Source organism: Rattus norvegicus, chromosome 10 (genome assembly GCF_036323735.1).
Source record: "Rattus norvegicus strain BN/NHsdMcwi chromosome 10, GRCr8, whole genome shotgun sequence".
NCBI lineage: Eukaryota > Metazoa > Chordata > Mammalia > Rodentia > Muridae > Rattus > Rattus norvegicus.
This window is the reverse complement of record NC_086028.1, coordinates 28,536,473-28,564,045: the sequence shown is the minus strand read 5'-3', so window position 1 is coordinate 28,564,045 and position 27,573 is coordinate 28,536,473. Positions and strand designations below refer to the sequence as shown.

Genomic DNA, 27,573 nt, shown 5'->3' with positions numbered 1-27,573 from the left:
TCATTGTTCGTGCTTCCCCTAAGAAGGGATTTTATTAACAGATGCACTTTGTCTGAGAAGGGTGACAGAATTTTCAACACAGGACAAGACTATCCTGACTCGTGGTGGGATGGTGGGGGTGGCAGTTCCACCATTAGGAAGGGCCTTGCTCTAGGATAGGGCAGCCACAGACTCTTCAGCACTTAGCCACGGAAGCCATTTCAGCTTGTCTGTGGGACAGCTGTCCTTCGGTGCCAGCATATCAACTGGTGAAGAGGCCCTGAGGACCGATGGGGGATAGAAGGAAATGGTAGTTTATGATACAGCAAAGGCTCACAGACACAGCGGGAGGGACTTCCCCAGATATCCTGGAATGGAATCTGGTGTCTGGGAGGAAGGCTGAGACAGGCTGACTCCATGACAGGCTTCAAATGAGCAAGTCAGGAGACTAGGCCTAAATTTCTGTTTCCTAGAACTGGACAAGTCCAGGTAAGACAGTAACTGGAAAAATCCCCTCAGGCAGCCAATCAGAAGCTGCCCTGCCACCTGGCCTGAGGCAAGGGCAGTCAGCAACGGTTTTGAGGCTCCCAGAGCCACAGTTTCCAGCCCACTAGCAATGGTTCTGGAGTGTCCCTAGATGTAGCGTCAACTAATTAAGATAAAGGTCACTTACTCTTCCCTGGAACTCCTCTAATGTGCTTTAAATTGGCTCTGCTAGCTCACTTGGGTGTCTCCATCTTGGTAAATGGAAGACCCTCCCCCTCCCCCCAGCATGCCGGATGTCTGCGCGCTCCAGAATAAAACGCTATTTGCTTTTGCAAACTATTTGAGTCCAGCGTATCATTCTTCGATGACTCGTGGACCCTTACACTGGGAAGCGTGGTCAGGACGGGGCTCACTCAGGGGTGGGGACTGAGCCATGGAGAAGTACTCTGATGCAGTGTTTGAGTTTAGCAGCTGGGTTGGTGCCTACTCACGGGAAACTGAGTCTGTCCAGGCATGGAGCAGAGCTGGCAGGCAGCCTGCCGGTCCCCTCACTACAGTGGGCCTGACCAGAGCACAGAACAGGCCTGTTTCCATCTCCTTCATTTGGAGTGTTTGCCACATCTGGGCATTCACTCGACTTCTTTTCATCCAGTAGTTTGTTGTTGTTGTTGTTGTTGTCTTAATGAAGTATCATTTGTTTTTCCTGTGATGGAAACTGGAGGTCTCTTTTCTATACGGAAACGGAAGCTCATTTGCCGTTGGCAAAGCGGAAACTGTTAAAAGGTCAAAGGTGAGCGCTGTTGACGTGCAGGTGGGATTCTTTTACCTGTTCCCAACCCTGAGCCACTGCCTGCCTTTGTTTGTGAAAAGGGAGGTGGGGCCACGGCTGTGCCCACTGGGACGCTTGCTCCTAAGGCAGTGCAGTGGTACAGGCCTTCCTGGAAGAGGATGTGTTCCTACATGAGTTAACAGCTAGGCTTTGCGGCATGCTCCTGTCACCCTAATTACTTAAGAAGCTGAGGCAGGAGGATTGTAAGTACAAGAACTATATATAGTGCTTCTCCTAATGCTGCAACCCTTCAATACTGTTGTTCCTCCTGTTATGGCAACCCTTAACCATAAAATTATTTAGTTCCTATTTTATAACTACTTTTGCTACTGTTAACAAATATATGATATGCAGGATATCTGACATATCAGACCCCCAAAGTGGTCATGTTCTGCAGGTTGGGAACCACTGATACAGACTAGAGAGCCAGTCTGAAGTTCACCTGGGGCTAGAATGAGTTCAAGGCTAACCTGGACAACTTAATATGACCCTATCTAAAACCAGAAAGTACAAAGAGGACTGAGAATGGAGCCCAGAGGCAGAGAATTTGCCCAATCTGTATGAGGCCCTGGGTCCAATCTCCAACACTGAAAAGAAAAGGTTGAAAAATGTAGGTGCACCAAGATCATCTTGGATATACAAACACTGCATGGAAGACATAGGAAAGAGAGTTTAGTTGAGCATGGTGGCACATGCCTTTAATCCCAGCACCGAGAAGTAGAAGTAGGCAGATCTCTGTGGGTTTGAGGCTAGTCTAGCCTACAAAGCAAACGTCAGGCCAGCCAAGGATACAAAACAAGATCCTGTCTTAAAGAAAAAAGTTGGAGGCTGGAGAGATGGCTCAGCGGGTAAGAGCACTGATTGCTCTTCCAGAGGTCCTGAGTTCAATTCCCAACAACCACATGGTGGCTCACAAACATCTGTAATGGGATCTGAGGCCCTCTTCTGGCATCTGTGAAGACAGTGTACCCACGTCCATAAAATAAATACATCTTTAAAAAAGAAAAAAGAAAAAAAAAGTTAACCCAGAACCTATGTAGCATCTGTCTTGTAGTACAGGCAATTACCCGAGTGGTCCTTAAGGTGCTTCTCCCTCATGTAATCTCTAGTCTTGCTTGCAAAGATTCCTTGGCTTGGACAGAGGTCTGCCCTGTTCACTGACAGCGTCCCCTGCAGCGTCCCCTGCATCTCTCCTTGCTCCACCAAGGCTCTGACCATCTTTTCAAGAACAGGGTTGCAGTCACCCCGCCCTGGCCAGAACCCCGTGAATTCCATCGTTTTGCCAAGACTTACTACTAATTAAGTGAGCTAGGTAAGCGTTAAGTGAAAGGAGTAGCAAGGCTGTTTCCCCTCCAGACTGAATAATTACTCGTAGTGGGCCTGAACCGTAAGCTGTGGAATAACAGAGTTAACCATAATTAGGCTGAAAATTGTAAAAGGGACAGGGAGGAAGGGAGGAAGGAAGGGAGGAGAGAGAGCCCAGGGAGGAAGCCAAGAAAGGAGGGAGTAGGGACAGAGGGACAGAGGGCAGGAGACAGAGGATAGGAAGGTAGGGGAGAGTTCATCCCTGTCATTGATTCAAAGACAAACTCAAGGGTTGGTGAAATGGCATAGCTGGTAATGTGGCTATGCTGAAAAGCTTGAGGACCTGAGTTCGAATCCCCATAGAACCCTAAAAGCCAGGGATGGTGGCATATGCCAGGAACCAGAATGCTAGGTGGGTAGAGATAGGCGGATCCCTGAAACTCAGTGGCTCTGCTAACTTAGATGAGTCAGTGACCTCAGGTTCAAGAGACTTTATCTCAAAAATACAGGCAGTTAACCAAACTCAATGACTAGACAACTTAATGAACTGACATAGTTAGAATTGGCATTCAATTTAAAAAAAAGGTGTGTGTTATTTTATTTATTTCCAAGTTTCTAAAAAAAAAAAAAAAGCAACCAAACAAATAAACAAAAGCAACGATACCTAATATTGAACTCTGGGCTCCACATGCATAACCTTACACATATGCATGTGCAGTTAGTACACAGGTACCACACACACACACACACACACACACACACACACACACACCCCAAAATAAATTAAACAAGTTGACAGAGAGGGAGGCAGTCTTAAGTCTGTATCTTGAGTGTCCCAGACTCAGGAAATGTGTAATCAAACAACCTTAGCTCTTGACTAAAATACATTACACAGATAGAGAAACTGGTTCAGAGAGGGGTAGACATCTGCCTAAGGGCATAGAGCAGGAATCCAGGCGAGCCTGAGAATATGTGGGGCTGGGCTTCCTCCCCTGAGTGAGAGCACAGTTTCTCAGGCATATGGAGTGAGGGACCAAGGGCAAAGTGTCACCTTGCAAGCCTGCGAGCAGGTAAGTGGTTCAGATCTTCTACACTGGAGTTCAAGTCCCTCTTCCACACTGCCAGGGGTCAAGACCCTCTTTTGTCACCCAGTAGCTGTGCCTCCTTTCCTGAAACCACCTTTTCTCTGAGCCCATTTCTCCAGCTGTAAGTGGGGCCACAGGTGAACTTACCCTAATAGAGTTGCACATCCATTGTCACAGCCACCATTCTCAAGTCAGTGTTACTAGCCTCTGCCACTAGCTTCTAAGTCACGTGGGAGCATCACTGGACCTCGTTGAACATCATTTAGCTCACCTTGTCCCTGGGTTAAAAGGGGTTAGCAAAGCCTTGTCTTTTTTAGCCATAGACAGGTTCAGGCCACGGGGTTTCAATTCCCCATGGTTCTTTCCTTTATTGTTCCACCCAGCAAATTTTTCTGTGCCCTGATTTATTATTGTTGTTATTATTTATTTTTTTGAGACAGGGTCTCACTATGTAACCTTGACTGGCCTTGAAGTCCCAGTGACCACCTGCCTCTGTCTCCCAAGTGCTGGGATTAAAGGCGTGTGCCACCATGCCTAGGAACAGCTCCTTCTTCTGAGGGTTCCTAAAATGGTTATGAGGAATCTTAGTCAGGGCCTGGAGCAGAGTAAATGCTTAGCTACCACCAGTTGCTGTGACCCCTGCCACCATCACCAGTTGTACTGAAAGGAGGTTGCTCAAGCCTCAATTTTTTTTTTTAAAGTAAGAGGTTTCCACAACAAATTCAAGATAAAATAGACAACAGATCTGAGATTTCTAACAGCCTTTGCCCAATCTGATGGTTTGTATATACTTGGCCCAGGGAGTGGCACTATTAGAAGGTGTGGCCTTGTTGGAGTTGGTGTGTCACTGTGGGCATAGGCTTAAGACCCTCACCCTAGTTACCTGGAAGTCAGTATTCTGCTAGCAGCCTTCAGATCAAGATGTAGAACTCTCAACTGTGCCTGCACCATTCCTGCCTTGATGATAATGGACTGAACCTCTGAACCTCTAAGCCAGCCCTAGTTAAATGATGTCCTTTATAAGGCTTGCATTGGTCACAGTGTCTCTTCACAGCAATAAAACCCTAAGGCACCCACGTTGCCTTGGGATAATTCTCTGTAGCCTTTACACTGTGCATGCTGGCATGCCAACATTACCAATAAATATTACTGAAATATTTCAACTCAGATTCCAGACTATTTTATAGATTGCAATGTTTGTCTGGTACATACAAGATTTCTTACTCTTATACAAACATAACGGTTCAGTTATGAGATGAGATGCAAAGGCACGCAATATCTTCCCATTCTTCATCATGTATCAAATTAGTGTATCTTTGGATGTATCCTGTTAGAATGTTCGATCTTTTTGCTCTGTTTTGGTTTTGTTTGGAGACAAGAGTTTTCTGTGTAACAGTCCTGGCTGTCCTGCAACTTGTTTTGTAGACTAGCCTGGTCTGAAAGAGATCCACCTGCCTCTGACTCCTAAGTGCTAGGATTAAAGATGTGTTACTATGTACAGTAGAATGTTTTAACTTTTAAAAAAAATTACATTTGTTTATGGATTGGTTGTAACAAGGTATCTAGCCCAGGCTCGTCTCAAACTCACTATATCAAAGATGCCAGTATGTTCTGTAGTATGAAATGTTCAGCCAAAATCTTAGCTCTTTATGTAAACATTCTAAAAGGCATATCTATCTCATCAGTATGCAAATCTGCTTTCTTTAATAAGTGCTAAATTTTATGTATTTAGAATTGTTTTGAAATGAATATGGTCTAATATCAGTAAACATTTGATTTGTATGCTTATTCTATATCCCTATATATCCTGGTCATAAAAAAAAAAAATTATTGGGCTGGAGAGATGGCTCAGTGGTTAAGAGCACCCGACTGCTCTTCCAGAGGTCATGAGTTCAATTCCCAGCAACCACATGCTGGCTCACAACCATCTGTAAAGAGATCTGATGCCCTCTTCTGGTGCATCTGAAGACAGCTACGGTGTACTTATATATATAATAAATAAAATAAATCTTTAAAAAAAATTCTTGTGTGGAAAGGGCTTGTGAGCAGCAGACAGGATAGTTCAAAAGTTCGAGCTTAGGGCATCACTGTTACACCAAGGAGATAGTAAGCAGAGCATCTTTGGTGGTTTGATGCAAATACAGGAATAATGAGAATTCAAGGGCACTGCAGAATCCATTTCCAATGTAAGCCAAGACATCAAGCACCCTTCTCAACCCCAGAATACAGCCATTTGCAGAGAGTCCATCCTTTGCCACGGAGGACTGTACTCTGCATGTAGTATGTTCAGCAGCACCAAATATTCCTTTGGTTCCCAATGTGACCTTGGCTGCAGTTCGTTGGCACAATAGGCAAGGAGCCCGTTGCATGGGGATGAAGTGAGAACACTTTAGATGATTAGTCAAATAGCTTTGCAGTCAGGGACCAGGCATATTTACAGTATGAGCCCAGAAGGAAGCAAGTTCTCCTTGGAAAGGAGTCTGGATGTTGCAACCCTCCACAGAGCTCAGCTAAGTGAAAGAAATACTGTATGGGACCAAGGTGGGGTTTTTGGTTTGTTCGTGGAGATCTCCACTCACCAGTCTCCCCAGGGCTAAGACTACAGATGTGTATGTCCATGCCTAGCTAGCTGTACAACAGAGAAGCTGAGAACTCACGAGGTCTAGATATACATTCTCCAATGAGCATGGCAGTCAGGCCTTGTATATTTAACCATCCCTAGATTTCTGAAAAATTCTCCCATCTGTCCTATGAGGAAGCTGACTAAACATGCAGATTCTGGGCCCCATCTTTCTTAGGAAAGACTCAAGGTCATTCTGTACCTTGCTCAGGTTTGATCTGCTGCATTCAACCAGACAGCCATTGTGAGCTTTTAAGGCCACTTCTGTGTGCGTGCGCCCGAGTGTGTGTTTTAATAGAGTTCCAATATGTAGCCCTGGCACTATGTAAACTAGGTTGGCTTCAGATCCAACAAATCAGCCTGCCTGCTGGGATTAAAGTTGTGTATGTGCGTGCACACTATGCATGACGCCATCTCGGCTTTTTAACCTTTTCTAGTCATGATCTGGTGTGGCAACAAAGTCTAAACAGAGTATCCATGTCTGGAAGAAAACAGTTGCTCTTTCTGCTTGAAAGCTAGGGCTGTGACTCTGTCACTCAGCTTTGCCTAGAGCTCATACAAGGCCAAAAGTTCAATGGTCTCCATGGTAACAAATGGGGAATAAAGCCCAGGAAAGATGTGTCCAAAGAGAATTCATTACTCTTCATACACTCAATTTATGTTATCTAAGTCCCCTAAACCCAGAGTTCCTTGTCTTGATGGGTCTTGTGTACAGTGTGAGTTCTGTTCCAGCTCTGTACCAAGACATGGTTCCTGAATGACATCCTCAGTCTGGTCTTAATCTTCATGCCTTAGAATATCACCCAGCAAGACATCTGTGCTGGGTGAAGACCCCTTGACCCCTCATGACGGCAGCACTCATAATGGTTTTCCTGCAGTACAGAGCAGAGCGGCTGAGAGAGTAGACTGTGACACTCCACCATGGTGGAGACTGTAGTCCATAATTCTACCATACACATCATAGTTTTGAACTAAGGTCTCACAGTGTAGCTCAGACTCACCTAGAATCTTCCTGCCTCTACACACTGAGTGATAAGATGGCAGGCCTAGGCCACCATGGATAGCTTGGTTTTTACCTTTAAAAAAAAAAACTTATGTGTGATATATGTGTTTCTGCAAGTGTACCCATGTCATGGCATGTGTGGGGATCAGAGGGCAACCTTTGACATTGGTCCTTGCTTGAGACTAGGTCTCTTCTTGCTGCTGCATATGCCAGACTAGAGCATACGAAGAGTCTTTCCTCCAACCCCCATCTTGCTGTACAAGTGCTGGGATCACAGATGTCCAACACTGTATCTGGCACATAAAGACGTGCATTCTGGAGATCTGGCCTCAGGTTTTCACCCTTGTGAGGCAAGCACCATACCCACATAGCCGTCTTCTCTGCCTTTCGCTTTCCCTTTCTTCTTTCTCTCTTTGCCCTTTCCACCTTTTGTGGTACTGGGGATTACAACCAGACCTCTGTGCATGGTAGCTAAGTACTCCCAGCCCAGCCACTGAGCTACATTCTCAGCCCTTGAAAGGTGTCTTAGGTAAGCAGTGTCCTCCTGCATCTGTCTTTGCTACTTGGGAGGCCAAGATGAGAAGGTCAGTTGAATCCAGGTATTCAAAGCCAGCCTGGGCAACATAGTCTGCTGTTACCACAAACAAAATGCAATTATTGTTATAATGAATAGCAGGTCCATCTTATATTTGAGGAGCTGCGTAATAACCACCACCATTTTAAGGATACTGGCCTTGATGCACATTCTATTGTTGATCATGAGACCCCAGCAGGCAAGTGTGGTCACCACCCCCGTTTTACTATGTAAGAAGAAGACAGGTTAGGAGAGGCTGGCCAATTGTCTCGCAGCAGCTACTAACTATAGCTAATTATGCAGGTTCGCTCTGTGAGACTGTGGTGCCATTATTTAATAGAAAACTAATCCAGGCGTTGCTGTGATGATTTTTCTCCCCCAATGTTATCATGTGTGACTTCAAGAACAGCAGGTGAATGGGGTCCCAGTGAACTAGCTAAAGTCTAAGAACAATGGTTAAAAGTTTCCCAGAAGAGAAATGTGGTCTCAAGGTTGCAACAAAGAAATGTCTCAAGTTCCTGGCTTGATGGCCAACCCTGCAAAGTTTAGAGCTCACTGCTATAGCATATCAACTGCTACCTGATGGCAGGAGGTCTAAGAATTCTGGGTTTGCCGACTTCCATAGCTGTGTGTGTCAATTCCTTGCAGCAAATGTATTATTGGTTTGGGTTTGGAGAGCAATGGCGGATGCAGGAGAGCAGGTTGGGAGGTCAAGCCCTACTCATTCTTCTGCCCAGGGAAGGCCAGTTCCTGCTTAGAGGGAAGGACTCGGGTCCAGAGGCCTTGGTCTTGCTGCTGACAGCTCCAAATCTTGTAAAAGGTCCCTCACAGGCTCGTGTGTTCAAACACTTGGTCCTCAGCTGGTGGTCTTGTCTTGGGAGGTTGTGGAACCTTCTGTACTTGGGACCTAGCTGGAGGGAGTAGATCTCTAGGGACCCGGCCTTGACAATGACTGCCTGGCTCTACTCCCCATTCCATTTCTGCTCCTGATCCATGGAGACATGAGCAAACAACCTTCTGCTATCACAAACCACAGCTATCACAAACTCCACTTGCCCTGCACCATGGCTTCTCTGCCACGGCGGACTGCATGTCAAACCATGAGCTAAAATAAACATTTTTCTCCTGTAGGTTGCTTTATTGGGTCATTTTGTCACAGACATGAGAAAGCTCACAAACCTCTTGATCTCTCTTACCTCTCACCCAAAGGAGACTCTCACTGAGGTTGAGTAGAGAGGTGGGGGAGGGTTGACCTGCTAAGACATGTCCAGACAAAGGCAGCGGAGACCAAGAGCAGGTGATGTGTTTATTGAAGGACATCTGATCCTGAGAATCAGGCTAGTTCTGGGGCTCCCGTGGAGATACTTCTCTCAAAAGCCCCAGCCCAGAATAGACAGATATAACAGACTCCAAATCAGTTGCATATAAATACAGAGGCTGGTGGAGGAGGTGGAGGGGGAGGAGCCAAAACATACACACACACACATACAAATAACAAACGAATGTGCAGGTTCCTATGCTAATAGAGAAAATGACAGCCTCCAGCTCTTTCCTTGTTCTGTTTCCATGAGACATTCATCTGCTTAGAAAAGCCCTGTCACTGTTAAATCCGACTCAGTAGCATGTGGCCACCTTCCCGGCAGTCCCTGCTAGGGTCTCTTGGATCAGAAAATGTGTCAAAGCCGGGAGACTAGGTGTGGTGGCAAACATGGGAGGCTAAAGCAGGAGGATCAGGAGTTCAAGGCCAGCTTTGGCTATGCACTAAGTTTGAGGGTAGCCTTAGCTACATCTGATCATCTCAAAAAAAAAAAAAAATCTCCTGGCAAAGTAAAAGAAAACAAAAACCAACTGAAACAAAATTACAATTTTTGTTTCTGTGGTCTTTTGCACCTCCCTTCCAATTCTGATGGGTGAACAACAAATCCCCTGACCAGAAAACAACAACAGCAATAACAACAAAAAAAAAAAAGACCGCAAGCACAAGAACATCTTAAGCACAGGCTGTGAGTCACAATCATAACATATTGCACACGGTGACGGTGTTCCTGAGCCCTTGCACTGCAGATCCCAGACATGGGCTTTTGCTCCAGCAGTCTCTTGCCTATCCATGCTGGTGTCACATACCCCATTAGTCCCCCCACTTTTATAACAGTCCACAGCATGATTAATTATCGGCCAAACTCAAAGCTGGGATCGGTTTAAGAACTATGAGCATGTGGTGGAGGGAAGTGAGGACCAGTTCAAACCTTTGTCTTCCTCTCAACAACATTCCCCCACCAGGGGGCAGTAATCCAAGTCCAACAGGAGAACACTAGCATCCCAGGGGTGGACTCTTCCAGACGGGGAGGGGTGGCATCCTCATCCTCGCTGTTGTTATCCACCAGTTGGTCCCGAGTTGGGTTAATAAAAGATACAGCCTCGTGTGGGACAGACAGTGAGGCAATTAAAACTTTTTGCTCCTACGGAATTTTCAAGTATCACAAAAATCCCTGACACGGTATGTAAACAAGATGATTTTTTGCAGGATAGAAAGCTAGATTGTTCCAGGAAGCAGCAGCATGTGGAATATCTAGAAGAATGAAAAGATCGGGGGTTCAAATACAGAGGGCAAGATAGCTGCTCACTGGGCCCCGTGGGGTCAGTGCTCGGCATAAACACTGGCCATGGGGCCCATGGAGCAGAGCTAGGGAGTGAAGAACACTCAGGATGGATCTTCTAGGGACATAGACAAACGTGCCAGGTGCCCCTTCTTTTTCAGTGGCATAGCTGTGAAAAGTAGTCTTTGAGAAGCCCAGATGTAGTACTGATCTGTATGCAGTCCTCAAATTCCAGTCTGATACGCTCCATTGGATCCCCCAGCTCAAGGGAATGGTCACAGAGCCATGTCTTTGTCCTCCAAGCACACATGAAAGAGGTTTCCCAGAGAGACCCTGTTGGGTGAGATATGTCCCTGGATGTTTTGTTTTGTTGGTTTCTTCTTTTTTTAAAAAAAAGCACAGACCCTCTCTATTGAAAGATACTAGGTTCTTTGCCTCACCTGGACTAGTTCTCTTCTTAGGTATTTACTTCCTTGGTCGGGTCTTCCAGGATTCTCCCTATGGTCCAATTGTGGCCTAGCTGTCAAAACAGCCTGTGGGGAACATATGGCTCCCGCTGAAGTAGCTGCTTCCGTAGGTGGCAGTAAGGCAGTGCCTGGGTTCAGCTGCTATGGCCATCTGCATGCTAAGGGATGCAGGAACGGGCACAGGACACATATCCAAGGGCTGAAGGGTTGGGTATGGCGTGTGGAGGGATGGACCAGTGTCTCCTGAGAGCAGGGTCCCTGAGCGGTGGGCCTGCAACGAGTCCCGATATGCCAAGCACAAGTCCTGCGCTGGACTCTGGAACTGGGCTAGTGTTGTTGGCGGTGGCTGGCTGAGAGAAGGGTAGGTGGGTGGTTGGAACAGCACTTGGGTGGGAGCTGATGATGAGCTGGGCACCATGGCCAGTGCCTGGCTCTTGACTGCAACGGCATCCTTGAGGACATTGTCATATGCTCTAAAAAGGAAAAGGCTCAAGTGAGTTTTGGAGATCAAAGGTCACTAGACACCTACTTAACTTCCTCAGTAAGTGTGACAGTGCTATACCACTCTGTGATGACACATTGTAACACAGCCACAGCTATTTACTGGACTAGACTCAGGCTCCAAGTCTTAGCTTGCAGCTGTTTCTGTCCTTAAACCTCTCTGATCCTGTGCAAGATCAGTCAAACTTGTCCCTGCAGCCCCTGTACCAACACATCTTGGCTGCTAAAGTCTCAGGTAATTTGGGTCCCACCTGCTTCTGATCATTCCGCATCCCAGCACTTGGCAGAGTATCATCACTACTTTTTAGGTTCTTCTGGGCCAGCTCCATCCCCAGCTGGATGAATCTTTAGCAGACTGAGGTCTGGAAAACTTCATTTGAATAAAGAGGACACACCGGGCAGTTTTTTGTTGTCCCACCCCCTCCCCCAACTCCCATCTCAAACAAACCTTTTTGCAAAAGTACAATTAGAGTCATCTGCAAGAAAGAAACGTGTGGAGTCTGCAACTTGTTTGAGCAAGGATTTTCCAGGGTGACAGTCAACAATGACAAGCAACATGGGCCTGGTGGCTGATACTGGTCATCAGTGGTCAAAACAGGTTGTGTTTTAACTTGGGGACTTTGTTTGTTTGTTTGAGACAGGGTGTCTCTGTGTAGCCCTGGCTGTCCTAGAACTTGGTTGGCCTTGAACTCAGAGATCTGCCTGCCTCTGCCTCCCAGTGCTGGCATTAAAGATGCGCACTACCATCACCTGGCTTGACTTGGGCACTTCCAAAAGTGTACAGTTAAAGAAAGACTCAGCCTAGGGAGCAGGGCTAACACCTTACAGTGGAGCTCCGGTAGCACAGCAAAACTGCTGGCATTGGGACATCAAGAGGTGGCTCTTTGGGGACTGTCAGTCAGGCCAGCATACAGAGGTTGTCACTACCTGCTGGTGGAAGACGGAGCTAGCCACTCAAGGGCTATTCTGTTCTGTCTGTACGCCTGATAGCTATTATTGATCTCTTTGGCTGCCAATCTCTATCTCACAGTGGTAGATCTAAAATGACTCTTGACCCTTTAAAAGAGGCTGTAATCCCTTAGTTGAGGCGACTTTGGACCTGTTGGCTAAGTGGTCACTTTTGTGGCTTGGCTAAGAAAAAAAGAACTTATGAGAATGAATTCACGATCATTCAAATCACACTGGGACTCAGACCAATGAACCCAGGCAGGATGGAGTTCAGTTGATAGAGTGCTTGCCTAGCCTGCATGAAGCTGAGTTTGACCCTTAGCACTAAATCAACTGGGTGTGGTGGTGCACACCTGGAATACCAGCACTCAGGATGGAGGGGCAGAAAGACCGGAAGTTCAAGGAGAACCCACTAGCTACAAAGTGAGACTGAAGTTAGCCTGGGCTGTGTAACACCCTGTCTCAATAACAAATACCATGATAGGATGAGTACAATCTTAAAAATACAAAGGGAAACAGCCAACTCTCAAAGCCCCATTCTTGGTTTTCTGAGACAGAGTTTCACTGTTTCTCCTAAGCTGGCCTCCAGCTTTTAATCCTCCTGCTTCAGTGTCCCGACTGTTAACCGCCATACCCGCTTTCCAAATACCACTTCTGTCAGGAGTCACTCTGCCCATTTTGCATGCAACATCTTATCTGTGGGAACTACTACCTGCCCTAGACTCAGGAAATCCCACTAAATCGTTAGCGGGGCCCCAAGAGCAAACAGAAGGTCAACATTTCAGAAATGTAGACAATCAGGAGAGGACTTACACCAGCAGGATTTCGATGCACGTGCTGAGATGCTCCAGGGAGTAGTTCGAGACCCTCTGCAAGTCTCTCGTCCAGTATGGAGAAAGCTGAAGGCAGATCCTGGAGGCCCCAACACAGGCTGCAGCGACCACAGAAGGCTGGAATTTGTAAAATATATGATCTGAAAGAGAATTGCAGAGGGCATTAGTGCTGGAAAGTCGCCCCCACGGAGTCTCCTGCTTGGTCTGTCAAACAGCAGACAAATGAATCCATTCGAGGGCTATGCAGTGCTGGCTTTTTACAAATGGGGTAAGAAACTAGAAAACATCAGGTGCCATTGTTTGGGCTTAAAGGTTTTGGTGTTCAGTTTGTGGCTTCTGGCATCAGCCTAGAGGGACAATTTTTTAAAACATTGTCTACACTCCCAGGAAGCTTCAAGATGCTTGCTGATGGGCTACAAACAGAACCACAAAAATCTTCTTTTCTGGGGGTGGGGGGTGGGAGGTTATTATTGATGGACAGAATCCGGCCAACGGCTGCTTGCAGAGCAACAATGTCTGGTCCTCAGCAGGCACCGGAAATCTGATGAAAAACAAATGAATGTCTGCATGAGTCTGATATTAGTAACTTCGTCTAGGCTTACAAAGTAATATTAAAGCTATTTAAATCACATTTATTTATCTTACCAGAGAGGCACACGAAGTGTGTAGGATATTTGTACATGTGGAGGTCAGAGGACAACTCACTAGAGTCAATTCTTTCCTTGTGCTAAGTGGGATTCAGGGATCGAATTCAGCTCCATGTTCCACTGAGCAACCTCACTGGCCCCAGAAAATTTCCATTTTCCTAAGACTTCTGAAGACAGGTTAATGGGTACAACCAACATTCCTATACTTTTCATGGATGATATCTGGTGCATTATTATTGGTTATCAATTGCTCATGACTTTCAATTACTTCAATTTCTGCCGTTGAAAGTGTCAATCAGTTTAGGGCCGAACAGTAGTTATAGGGAGAGTCATAGAGTCAGACTTCCAGGTTCAAATCCTGCCCCTGATCTTCGGGGAAGTGATTTCACTTCGTGAGTATAAATTCCCTCGTTTATAAAATGGGAATGGCCGAAATAACTTCGAAAGGGGTCTGTCTTGGTTACGGTTACTATTTCTCTGACAAAGCACCATGAAGAAAGCAACTTGGGGATGAAAGGGTTTATTTGGCTTATATCCTAACTCCTGGGCCCTCCTACGTTAATCACTGAGAAAATTCTCTACAGGTTTGCTTACGGAGGCGTTTTCTCAGTTGAGGCTCCCTTCCCTCAGGTGACTTTACCTTGTGTCAAGCCAGCACAGGGTCAATGTGAAGCTCAAATGAGTTAATATACACCAAGTTCTGCAGCAAGGCATACAGTAAGTGCTCAATTAATGCCCAATAATTCCAAATCACTGATATCCCTGCTCTGGGCTATTTGTCTTAAGGTGTGTCAATAGTACTTCTGACCAGCATCTTACCTAAGACCTAGATTTAAAAATCTGTTTTGGAGGGCAGCAGACATGGCCCTCTGTAGAGTGTTTCCTCTACAATCATGGGGTAGAATCACAGCAACCACATACCAAGTTGGCCACCCTGCCATTTCCTGCAACCCGGACTGTGATGAGAACAAGACTAAAGAATGCTGTTGTTTGCAGGTTTCTAGACTAGTTGAGCAAACCCCAGGTTCAAGAGTCCCCACTTCAAAGGAATAGATAGAGTGATGGGCCTGTTGCCCTCTTTTGGCTTCTGTACACACACACAGGAGGGAGAGAGAGAGAGAGAGAGAGAGAGAGAGAGAGAGAGAGAGAGAGAGAGAGAACACACTATTGTTTTTCTCCAAACAGGCTAACGTGTGTTTTCAACTTGTGTGTTTTCATGTGTGTAAGTACACATTTGCACGTATGCATGAGGTCAACCTCAGGTGTTGTTCCTTGGCCATCTACCTTGCCTTTTGAGACAGGGTTTCACATTGGAACCTAAGGCTTGCTGATCATCCTGCTGGCTAGCTAGCAAACACCAGAGATTCTCCTGCCTCTGACGCCCTGTCTCCCGGATTGTAGGCGTGTCTGTCACTACGTCTTGCTTTTTCTGTGGATTCCGATGCCTGAACTCAACTCCTCACACTACCACAGCAAGCACATTATAGTCTGGGCTCTCTTCCCAGCGCTCCAGACAAGCCGACTTACTGCCCATGCAGATGTGAACATTGCCTGCCCCATCCTTGTTAATCTGTGCGGTGACAGCTCCTTGGGAATGAGCCCACTTGTGTGAGTTGCTGTGACTTAAAGGTTCCCGTAAGAAAACTTCCCAGGCGAGTTGCTAGTCTCTAGCTAGGTACTGATGACTTTCTGAGGTGAACTGCTATTCCATTTCTGCATTGCGCTACAGCACTGGGTACATTCTGCATTTCTTTGCAAAATGGTCGTGATACGGCCGTAGGGGTTCTAAGCATGAAGGAAGGCCCTCTCTCTGGATGACAGCCCTCTTGAGGCGGGTGATCCCAGCCCCTGCTCCTCCCTTAGCCCACTGCTTTTCCACTCTCACCTTGTAGGGTAACTTCCAGGAAGTAGTGGGCGTACTCCTTGAGGCACTCTTTGGTCTTTCGGAGGCAGGTGGTGGGCCATGTGTGGCAGTGGTGGTCCTTCTGGCTGATGGAGGCCAAGAGGTAGTAGTCCAGAAAGTGGGCGGGCGTGGGCAGGCAAAGGTCCCAGCTGAAAGCCTCCAGGAGCAGAAGTTCTGTGGTGAGCAGCTCCTTCTTGGTGAGGGAGAAGTTATGGCTGCTCAGGATCCTTGTACTGTTTATCTGATCCAATTTGGGCACACGGTCTTCTCTGTCCTCAAACTTACCTACGGGGAGGCAGAAGCGCAATTGACTGGAGGAAACCGAAACGGGATAGCAAATTCTCCCTTAGGATGTCTGGATGGTGTTGACAATATGGACAGGAAGGGACAGGTAGGAGGGACTGCCGGGGAATGGAAGGTCACATTTGGATCTGGAATCCTCAGGCCTGTCACTTCCTGCTTTGTCATTGTGATGAGATGTCTCAATCTCTCTGGGGCTCCAAATTGCAAGAAAAGGAGAGACTGATGGTTCAATAAGGCTTTTGTTTGAGTCCACAAGGAAACGCACACAAATGCTCAGGTAGACAGCCGGAACATCAAAGGCACCAGAGAGCAGTCAGGAGCAGCTTTTAGGTTCTAGGAGAGAGGCTCCCACATTCTCTGGCTATCATCAACCCAGGCAGAGCCATATAGCCTTGCAAGTCTCACCCCATCTTTCTAGGGGGGAAGAGGCTGTCTATGCTCATCACTGTCCTCCATGGACCTCCTAGTCTAACCAAGTCGGTTTTAGTTTGGGTTGCCTCGGAAACAAGGTTGCTTGGAAGGTGAGTTCAGAAAAAGGACTGGAAAACTGGGGAAGGCAAGAGGGAAAGGAAGAGAGCCCCCAAAGGAATCACTAAGAGGTGCAGCTGTGGACAACTGGAGCCTGACCACATACAAAGGGAATCTGAGAAATGGTTAAAACTACAGGCTTTAGACCTTGGGTTACACCCTCAACAACAGTAAAGAGGGTCTTCTCCGGCACTAAGGGTCATGACTGGAAACTATTGGGGGACATGATAGACCCACTTTGTGAAGCTCTGCAGGGTGGAGACTTCGGGAATAGGCACTGCTTTCTCAGGATACCACTTCATATCTGACAGTGGACCCTATCTGTCTTAGTTAGGGTTTTACTGCTGTGAACAGACACCATGACCAAGGCAACTCTTATAAAGGACAATGTTTAATTGGGGCTGGCTTACACGTTCAGAGGTTCAGTCCATTATTATCAAGGTGGGAGCATGGCAGCATCTAGGCAGGCATGGTGCTGGAGGAGCTGAGAGTTTTATATCTTTATCTGAAGGCTGCTAGTGGAAGAGTCATTTCCAGGCAGCTAGGACTAGGGTCTTAAAGCCCACTCCCACAGTGACACACCTACTCTAACAAGGCCACGCCCACCCCAACAAGGCCACATCTCCTAATAGTGCCACTCCGTGGCCCAAGCATATATAAACCATCATACCATCCCTGGAGGTTCTTTGAAAGCACTATGTCTCCTGGCCTTGTCTGCACAGCTCTGTAGCCCAGAGTACCCTTCTCCATTCCCTCTTCACTCAGCCAAGCTTAGCAGCCTCATAGGGTGCAGGGCAGCTGCTGAACAAATGTGGTGGGAAGGGCACAGGTGCCTTTGCATACCCCTTTCATGGCGGTGGTCACTGACTCTCGGACCCCATCAGTCACCAGCTTCTCCATCTCTCTGTAAAGACAAGAAGCACCCGCCCTAGGGTGCTCTGAAGACCCTCCTATTCTAAATGCAAGGATGCCAGGGCAAAGCAAATATATCTCAAAGCGAAAGCGGAGACCACTCTTTCTGGTCAGGGGCTATCTCCTTCCAGAGAGCAGTTTGCTGCTGCAATGGGGCTGCCCGCAGAGGGTGTGGCCTCCATGGTGAGCTGGGGCGGGTCAGCACAAACTGTCCAATCAGGAAAAAGCTTCTCTATGGCTGCACTCGGTGCCCCACTGGCATTTGCAGCTACATCCAGGTGCCCTCCTCTTCACCCGCAGATTGTGGTTGTGTGCGTGGACCAAGGGCCCTCCTCCTCTGTGGAGTGCTTTTGCAATGATTCACTCATCCTGTGTCTTTCAAAGCTTAGTTGAAAACCACGTTAATCTCTCGACACTACCCGATTCTAAGACCCCCTGTAGGCGGACAAATGAGTGGATGGGTGGTTCTTCTCTCCTGCGGTGGAATTATCGTATTTGTAGTGTCTCTGGGGAGCTTACATCCCCTAAGTTCTCCAATAACCATGTGTTTATTTAACATTTTAAGTTTTTAAATTTTCTTTTAAAGAGTAAAGAAAAATAAATAAATTTTTAAGAATTTAAATTTTTCTTTAGAGAATTGTTATCAGTTTCCTTTTTCTGCTGTTTCTTTTATTTTGAGACATTGTCTTATGATATAGCTCTGGCTGGCCTTGAACTCAGAGAGATCCACCCACCTCTGCTTCCCGAGTGCTGGGATTAAAGGCGTGTACAGTCATACCCTGCTTTTTAGTAATTTTAAGTGTGTGTGTGTGTGTGTGTGTGTGTGTGTATGTATGTATGTATGTATGTATGTATGTATGTGAAATAGAGAGGGGGGAGAGGGGGAGAGGAGGGGAGAAGGGGGAAGGGGAGGGGAAGAGAGAGAGAGAGAGAGAGAGAGAGAGAGAGAGAGAGCGAGCGCCCATGACTGCAGGTGCTCCCATGGGCCAAAAAGTATCAGATCCCCTGAAGCTGCAGTTAAAGGTTGTCGTGAGTCCTGGGAACCAGTATTCTGCCAAGAACATCACAAGCTCTTAACTACTGAGCCATCTTCCCAGGTCTTGACCCCCCCCCCCCTTTTAAAACAAGTCAAGTCAGTAAGAGTGCAATAGGCAAGAGACTATATTTTAAACAAATCACTGAAAAAGCAGCAATTTTGCCCCCAAATTACCCAGCTTTGCCTGAACCTTACACAGAATTGAGCTAGTCTTTGTCACATATACTAAATTGACCCTCCCCCCCACCCCCCGCCCCGGATTTCGTGTTGGTGATTGGATTCTCATCCTCACACGTGCAAGGAAGGTTCTATCACTGAGCCACACCCTGGTCCCCATGAGGTTTTTTTGGGGGGAGGGGAAGGGGGTAGCAGGGACATAAAGTGGCAGAGTAAGGTTCCTAGCCCAGGCAGGACTGGACTCTGCAGCAGGGTCACTGGCAGCCTCCCATCTTCTATCTGGAGGCACAGCTGATGTGTTCAATCAGATTAGTTTCCTCTGCCCCTCCCTGCTTTTCAAACCTTTCAGAACCTGGCTACCAGGCCTCAGAAGATTAACCCCCAAAGGAGGGGGGTGGTCACAGCTTACTGAGAAGGGACCTCACTTTCTCAGCTCCCTCTACTCCATACATCCAGGGGAGGCCTCTCGGGGGACCCTCCACATTGCAGGCTGCAGCCAGGCAGGGCTGGGCCTGAATCCTCAATGAGTTTGCTCCAGTGCTAGCTAGTGGCTTGAAACCCTCCGGGCTGTTCTTTTGTTTATGACTAGGATTCTACTTCACGGTGGAAAGGGGAGGATCCTACAGAATGGAAAGTGCTTCACCAGCACCCAGTACACAGGCTCTCCATGCTGAGTCCTCAAAGGAACACCCAGCATTCCCAGGGCTCCAAACACAGATGATGAGCGATGTGGTCTCCAGCCCCAGAAGCGCCTCAGGAGTCCCTTCTCTTTGTTACCCATGATGACTTCAGCGTCCACATTGTTTCCCAACACACACACTCAGCAGCCAGGACGGGCTTTCTGAGTTTCCTAGCATTGCACGTGCCCAGCAGACCTCCCCTCCCCTCCTCCCACATCTTAAATGCTCTAGCTCTTTGTCCTGAGTGCTGACACCACCAAGCACCACTATACTTCGCTGCTTCCTCTTTACGGACAAAATGCACAGAGGACTTGTCTGTAAGTCTTCCGGGCTGCTCCCGGAGAGATGCTAGGACACAAACGGGAGTCAGACAGGAGTCAGACAAGGGCTGGTCTTTCCCCAACTTCCTTGGCAAACTTTTAATTTCGAAAGTCTTTTAATCAATAGAAATCAGAGGATGGGGAACCCACCCAGCTCTTCTCCCCCTTTCCCCAGCTGCAGACACTTGGTTCATACTTACTCCGTTTCTGTGTGGTGCATATAAACACTGGCTTTTCAAGTTACAGATAGGGTATGCCACCATCCCCGGCACCCTGACGTCTCTTCCTGAGGACATCTTACTACAAACAGTAAGATATTAATAGCACTAGAACACCACCCTGAATTCAATTCCCCATCTTTTGTTCTGGAGACAGGGTCTCATGTAGCCCAGGATGGCCTCAAATTCACTATGCAATTGAGGCTGCCCTTTCATTCTGGTCCTCTTGCCTCTACCTCCCAAGTGTTGGGATGGAAGCCTGCCGGCAATAACATTCTTATGTCCAGTCCCTATTTGACTCGCTCCAGGGATTCTGAAACACATTTTCTATCCCTGTTGGTTCTGTATCCCAGGGCCAAACTAGGTCCACACAACAAAGAGTCTTAAAATCTTTTCAGTTTTACTTCTTAGTGTTCTGGGAACATAGAGTCCAGCTATCTTTTAAAATGTCCCCCATTTTTGATTGGCTGGATTGTTTCCTTCTGGTTAGGCACAGTTGGAAGGGTGTGCAGGAAAAGCACAGAGGTGAGGTCCAGTCCTCCATGCTGAGTCATGTTGGGATTTACAGGTATGGTCGATGTGTCCCAGCTCCAGAAAGGCCAGATTGTATTTCTTAGCTAAGGTGAGGACATGGGCTCTTTCTATTCTAAAGGTTTCCCCCTTTCCCTGTGAGATTCACAAGTAACCTGTAAAGCCAAGGTGAAAGCCAGGGGTGGAACATCCTGTCTTCCAGCAACTGTTTCACTGGCTTGTCATCTGTGGATGATACTTTCCCGAATAAATTATTACCCTGGAATGGAAAAGGACGTTTTGCAAATGCTGTGATTGCACAGACATTTTTCCTTTTAATTTTCTCCTTGCATCATTTTTAATGGCTAAGAGTTCTCCTGACATCTTTTTTGTTTGTTTTTGTTTGTTTGAGACAGGGTTTCTCTGTGAAGTCCTGGTGTATTGGAACTCACTTCGTTAGAGCACACGCTTGCTGGCCACTCAGAGAGGTGTGCCTGCCTCTACCTCCCGAGTGCCGAGATTAAACTCGTGTGACGTCACCACTCTCAAATTCAGGTGTGTGCACATGCACGCAGAGGCCCAAACATCAACATCAGGGGGTCTACGTCCATCACTCCCCACCTTATTTTTTGAGTCAGCTTTGTCACTCAACCTGGATCTTGCTCATTAGGCTTGACAGGCTGGCTGGTCAGCAGGCTCCAAAGATTCTCCTGTCTCTATTCCCCTCCCCAACTCCTATAACTCTGGGATCACAGACGCATGCCACAGAGCCTAGCGTTTACTCCATGCAGTGTGGAAATCTGAACTGAGGTCCGCGTGCTTTACCCACTGAGCCATCCTGCCCCAGATTTTCCTTTTTAGAGAGGGAGAGAAGAAAGGAAGGAAGGAAGGAAGGAAGGAAGGAAGGAAGGAAGGAAGGGACTGTTATTACAGACTAAAACCCACACAGCAGGAAGTTTACCATTTTTAAATATATCATTCAGTGATATTATGTAGTTGGCCATAACCGCATCTTGAACCTAGCATCTTGCAAACCTGAAACTGTCCTCATGAAACACTAGCTCCCAACTTCTGCCCTTCAGCCCTGGCAACTGCCATTCTTTCTTTCTCTATGAATGGGGCTTCTCTGAAGACTGGCTAGTCTGTTCCTACCTACTTGTCCTGGCAACTGACCCAACCACAAGGCAGATCAGACAGGATTCTCTGGCCTGAATTAGAGCCAAGAGAAGTGACATTGTTAATTGCCGTTCAAAAAAAAAAAAAAAAAAAAGCCCACCTCTTTATTCTGGAAAATTTATGGTATGGTAACAAAAGCTATTAAAAAGGAAAAGGAAAGAAAACCAGGAAGGAAAGAGAGTGTCGTAATAACCCTGTAAGCACATCACTCATCTCCAGCTGTCACGGTACCTGTGTTGCCTCTAAAAGAAAAAAAAATTACATTTTATTTTATTTTACGTGCATGAAGGTTTTGCCTGAAGGCCTGTATGGACACCACCACAGGTGTGCCTGGTGCCCTCAGAGGTCAGAAGATGACATAGGATCCCCTGGAATAGGAGTTATGGGTGCTGGTGAGACGCTATGAAGGTGAGGGAACTGAACCCAGGTCCTGTGCAAAAGGAGCCATCTCTCTCCCACCCCCGAATTCTTAAACAAAAACACATGTAGAAAAAGGAGGTTCTAGGAACCGATAGTGACTGGCTTTATCCTTGTCCTTTCTCACAGGCTCAGGACGCAACTAGTTTGACACCCCCCTCCCGCATTCTTTTGTGATTGGAAGATGATAGACTCTCTCTAGTTGCCCACTCAGGGCTAAGCAAGCCTAGGCTCAGAGAGGGCCTCAGAGTTTCTTGGCTCCAAAGAACTGGGTTTTAAAGCAGCCACAGCTGGCGATGTTTCTGAAAACAGATCCACTTGTTATCCACAACCCTGGTTGGTCTCCATCTTAAAAAAAAACCTCTCTGCCCTCCTCTGAGTACAAGAAGCATACGTGGATCAGGAGTTGGGACTCTGTGTGTGGCCTCCAGGCAGAACCATAGTAGCTGGTTACCTCCTACCCTGCATGGTGGTGACGGGGGCAAGAGGGGAGCTGGGACAGTGGGACAAAAAGCTGCTCCTGGCTTTTTACCTCATGCCCACGTGGATCCTGACAGTTTTCCAGATAAGTGTAAGAAACATCAGGTAGCAGAGGTAGGAACCTCACCCATAAAGAGCTTTCTTGTTTCTCCTGCAGGGACTTGGATGGGAAGCCCCCTACCAGGTTGCAGCTCTTGCCAGGGAGGGTGAGATCAAGGTCCCAGGAGCGGCAGCCCAAGCAGCAGGGCAGGCTAACAAGAAATGCCTGCACAATCAATTCTTCTTTTTCCCTTTGTGTTGTCCCCCCCCCCTCAGATTCTGCTCTCCTCAGAGGAGAGAGATGTGATCACCAGAGGGGGACAACTCAGCCAGCTTTATTTATGGCAGTGGAGACAGTGACCAGAGAGAACAGAGCTTCTGGAGGACACCCTCCCTGGAGGCTTAAGTTTCCTATCCCCACTTAGTTACCTTCCTGTGAATTTGAGCAATTGAGCTGATGCCTCACATGGTAGCAGAGAGGGCTCTAGGGACATCCCAGGGAATATACCAGACAAAGGATCCCCTGACATGTGGGATGTGCCCATCAGCAGTAGCAGCTGTTACTGTATTATTTCCAGAATATGATATATTTTTTTACATCAAACTGGCAACTTAGAGAGTCTCGTCAGTCGGGCACAGATGAGCTGCTAGTGTGGTAGCTAATGTCAGAAGACATTTTCTTTTTTTTTTTTTTTTTTTGGTTCTTTTTTTTCGGAGCTGGGGACCGAACCCAGGGCCTTGTGCTTCCTAGGTAAGCGCTCTACCACTGAGCTAAATCCCCAGCCCCAGAAGACATTTTCTTAAAGGTTCTGACAAGGGATGGAAATCATCCCGACAAAAGGCACCGTCAGCTCCATCTCACCGCACAGGCTGTACTGGGTTGGGAGAGTGGATGCTGCAGTCCCGGCCTCCTTCCTTTACCTATGGCACCTCGAACACAGCCAGCTGGTAATTACGATGCCCAGAGGGTAGACGTGGGACAGAGAGCAGTGCTGGCTCTGAATCTTTCCCCCGCTCTCATGTCTCCTCAGGGATGGGATTGCTTCCAGTTGGTTAGCACACGAGACGGGGAATCTGCCCACCAAGCTGTGAGCTATGGGAGGTGGACTCTTGGTTTGTTGCTGCACCCCAGCTTGCTATGCAGTAGGCAACCCCCCACACACACCTGGCTATCCTGCATCCAATCAGGATCGACCCTGACTGCTTGCTTCATGATGCCAGGGTACACATCTGCCATGAAAACCACCAGAGAACCGCTTCTGGCCTAAGGAGAATACTCCTCAACAGATAGCTTTGGTTTTCTTTCATAAATGAGCAAATGGTTTTAAGGTCTAGAACTCTCTATACCACAAGCATAGACCTCATAGACACAGTCCCAAGGCAACTCACAGTTTGAGGATGACCCTGTGGAGGGTAAGTTCCCCATAGGCCTGGGTGTGAGGCCAGTGGCAGACTCTTCCGGTCTAGCCACCATCCCGTGCTCCGCTCCACAAACACTTTCCTCTTCAATTTCCCTTATGCTAATGAGCGACTGGATTCCAGAGCCTTTCTAGGGAAGACCGTATGATCAACAGGATGCTGCTTTTTCTATGAACAATAGAATTTAAATCAAAAGGGTGACACACTACCTGATATGGTGGTCCCTCGTGAAGGTGCCCTTCTCCTGAAAGCCATACAACATCCAACCCCAGTCTTTTTGTAGTTAATGGTGGCATTTAGGAAGGGTACTTCCTACTTTTCCCCAAAGCAGGGCACAAGAAGTATCTTTCCAGGAACTGGGACACACATGGGGCAAAATGGCCGAAAAGCTGATCACACAATAGCCCAGAAACCGCCTGAGGACATCGTCCTCTGAAGAGATTGTTAAGCACCTAGCGTAGCACAGAGGTGGGGACACACTGAAGACATGTGCACGACGAGACAGAGGCTCAGCCAAGTCACCTACTGCCATCTACTCTGGGCTGAGTCTCGGCCCTGCGACATGGAAATAACAGGATGAGTTGAGGTGGTGTGCCGGGCTAGTGTGCTCAGAGTGGTGCCCTTCACAGATCTTGCTTCATCCAGAATTAGCAGCATCCTCAGTTAGAGGTACAATGACAGGTTTCTGGTTGTACCTTGACGGAGAGACAGAGAGAGCCAGGGGCAGAGAGGAAAAGACCCCTCTACATCAGTGTTTGGTGCTCCGTGGGAAAGAAAGGCAGTTGTGACAATCACAGAGCTTGGGGACCAGGCAGCCCTCAACCCCACTGTACCTATGGGTCTGATGAGACGGGTACAAGATCTCCGGTCTCTGCGAAGATGTTGGAATTAGGATCATCCTGGAGGAGCAAACCTTCAGTACCACTGTCCGCCTGGACTGCCTTCCTCTCCCCTTAAGAACAAAGAGAGAGCGACCCTCCTCTCTCTCATCTTTCTGAAAAGCAAAGGCATGATGTCGACGGCTGTCTCCAGTGTGTGCATACGGCAGGCTGGATAAATAATGCGTGAATGGACCTACAGACGGACGGATGGGTGGAGGGAGGAGAGCCAGCACATTTCCGATGGCCCAAATCAACTCCCGAGTCCGGTTTGGGGCGGAGCCTAAGGTGAAGCTATGAGTAGCTGTTTTCCTCCAGAGGAAATTGTGGAAATGCCTCCCAGGGTTGGTGGTGGCATCTAGCCAGTTGGGTCACACACAGGCTTCCCTTCTCGCTGTGAGGATGTCGCTGCCTCAGGATGCAGAAATAGGAACGATGACTTCATAGGGTAGCTTCAGCCAATCCCTGGTCCTGTTGTGTCCCACTTTATAAGTGACCTAAATAACTCTATGGACTGAAATCTAGGATTGTGAGATAAGAGACGTCTGTCACATGTGTGGCTGGCACCAGGGCCAGGGTTGGGTAAGGGCTTTGTGCAGAAGAGCAGAGTCTTGCCAGGAATAAAGCTCCTTTAGTAACTGCTGAGTAAAATGTTCGTTCCCACTGTCACGGTCTGGGTCTGATGGGGCTTCTGGTATCGAACAACAGCAAACCAAGTTGAGGGGCCAAAGGTGTAGGTTCTGGATCTTTTGTTCCAACATCTGCTGGGAGCAGAAAGAAGGAACGAGAGGGGCGGCATGGCTGCTGCTGTGCGTTAGGAAGAGAGCCACTTCCTGAGGGCTGATGCAACCTTCCAGTTAGAGTGGGTCTGTGGCTTAGAAAGCAGAGGTCTCAGGAGCTTGCACAACCTGTCTGCTGACCCGGGCGTCTTCTTGGTACCACTTAGCACTGAGGTGATCGGGTGAAAGGCAGAGACCGCCGCTATGAGCCCAGACCCACCAAGCCATTCCAGGTCAATTGCCTGGTCCTCCTCCTTCCTAATTGCCTCTCTTCCTAGCTGGGTCCTTTTTTAGAAAAGTTCCTGATGTCTTAAGCCTTGGTTTCTACCTCTGTTAAATAAGGAAATAATGCTTACCTCCTTGGGGTCCGTTTGGGAATTAACGGAGTAAAAATGTATAAAAATATATAAAATGTCGCATAGCACATACACTCTCCAAAAACATTCGTGATTCTATTTATTACAGAAGGTTTACCTTCCACTTCCACATGCTGATGACGGGGGTAAATATAGAAGCCTTAAGACACTTCTATATTTAAAAAATTCTTTTTTCTGTTTTCTAAATTTCCACAGGAAACAGAGATCACTCTCCCACGGAGGAAAAACATCTTTAGCTCCTCAGAAGGCAAGGCACTGCTGAAGGGAACCTAGACCTCAGAAGGGGCAGAGTAAACCTATCAGAGGAGATTCCAGAATATGAGCCCGCCGACTCCAGGAATATCCTGGCAGGAACCTGCATTTAACAAGTGCCCGCAAGTCAGGAGATGTCAGATTTTCCTAGAAGAGTCCCAGAAACCCCACCATGCCCGGTGACAAAGAGGAGCCTTTTCCTGTCTAGACATGAAAATGCTTGTAATTAAAATTAAGACGTGAAAGGGGAGAGGCCACGCAGGCTTTCTAAAGCCAATCTTAAAACTCTTATGTTAGCACAACAAATACAGCAGCGAGTCCTCATCTCGCCACTAGGGCGGTGTACTTCCCTGGAGTATGAAATGGTTTTTAAGGCTGACTGCCACAACCCACCAGGTAGGGATGGGGGTGGGGATGGGGATTGGGCAGCTGAAAGGGAAGCAGCTGTGACCAAGGCTCACACACTGCTATCCCATGAAGCTGAGCATCCCAGGAAGGCAAGGCACGATGTCAGTAGGAAACAGGAGAATTGGGCATAGGGGAAGGAGTGGTTTAGCGATATATTGAAAGCTTAGCATCAGGAGGCCCTGGGTTTGGTCCCAAGCCCTCAAAACAAAAGGAGATGGGCATAAGGTAGTCTTGGCATTGATAAGGTGCCCAATGTGGTTAAGATGCCAATATTTGGTGCTGGAGAGAATGCCTTGGCAGTTGAGAGCTCTGGCTACCCTTCCAGAGGACCTGGGTTCAATTCCCAGCACTGACATGGCAGCTTCAAGCTCTCTGTCATTTAGTTCTAGGGTATCTGAAACCTTTATAATTTTTACTTTAAGACTTAATTATATTTTGCTTTATGATCGTTTTGCCTGCATATATGTGAGGGCTCCATGTGTGTGTGTGCCTGGTGCCTGTCCTGTGGGGGTCAGAAGCGGTGTCAGATGTTTGTGAGCCACCATGTGGGTGCTGGGAGTCAAACCACCGAGCCATCTCTCTAGGCCCCTGATACACTTTTTAGGCCTCCATAAACACAGCAGCACATGGTGTACAGACATACATACAAGCCAAACAACAACAACAACAACAAGCCAAAGCCAGACAAACAATACATATACATAAAAAAAAACTTTTAAAAATATGCAAACATTCACCACAGAGGGAGTTCACAGCTGAGCCCAACACCAGTTCTCAGGTAGCATGGAACTCAGAGGGGGCACCTGACTCCAGTGTTCCGGTGCTCTCTTTGCTTACTGTGCAAATTGCTTATCCCCTAACAGCAAGGACATCTTGTTCTCTTAGAA

General features: G+C 47.5%; 1 protein-coding gene and 2 long non-coding RNA genes across 5 annotated transcripts in view; 1 reads left to right on the top strand and 2 right to left on the bottom strand.

Annotated features, from left to right (window-relative positions):
• Positions 1-1,333, bottom strand: LOC134480675 (uncharacterized). The gene is made up of 2 exons (XR_010055328.1): positions 957-1,333; positions 1-259 (listed from the first exon to the last, which is right to left on the bottom strand). It is a non-coding gene; the product is annotated as an uncharacterized LOC134480675 (long non-coding RNA).
• On the top strand, positions 1,197-26,528 carry LOC134480674 (uncharacterized). Its single transcript, XR_010055327.1, has 2 exons — positions 1,197-1,497; positions 26,222-26,528. It is a non-coding gene; the product is annotated as an uncharacterized LOC134480674 (long non-coding RNA).
• The window catches only part of Ccnjl (cyclin J-like), a 57,734-nt gene continuing 39,329 nt past the window's right edge, over positions 9,169-27,573 (bottom strand). The window contains exons 3-5 of one of the 3 annotated variants that reach the window (NM_001037773.5): positions 15,760-16,062; positions 13,208-13,367; positions 9,169-11,418 (exon numbers count right to left, since the gene is read on the bottom strand). In NM_001037773.5, coding sequence (NP_001032862.2) covers positions 10,995-11,418; positions 13,208-13,367; positions 15,760-16,062 — 887 coding nt within the window. In that variant the 3' untranslated portion in view covers positions 9,169-10,994. The remainder of the gene's footprint in view (positions 11,419-13,207; positions 13,368-15,759; positions 16,063-27,573) is intronic. The other 2 variants (XM_006246133.5, XM_063268964.1) reach the window with 2 other exon arrangements.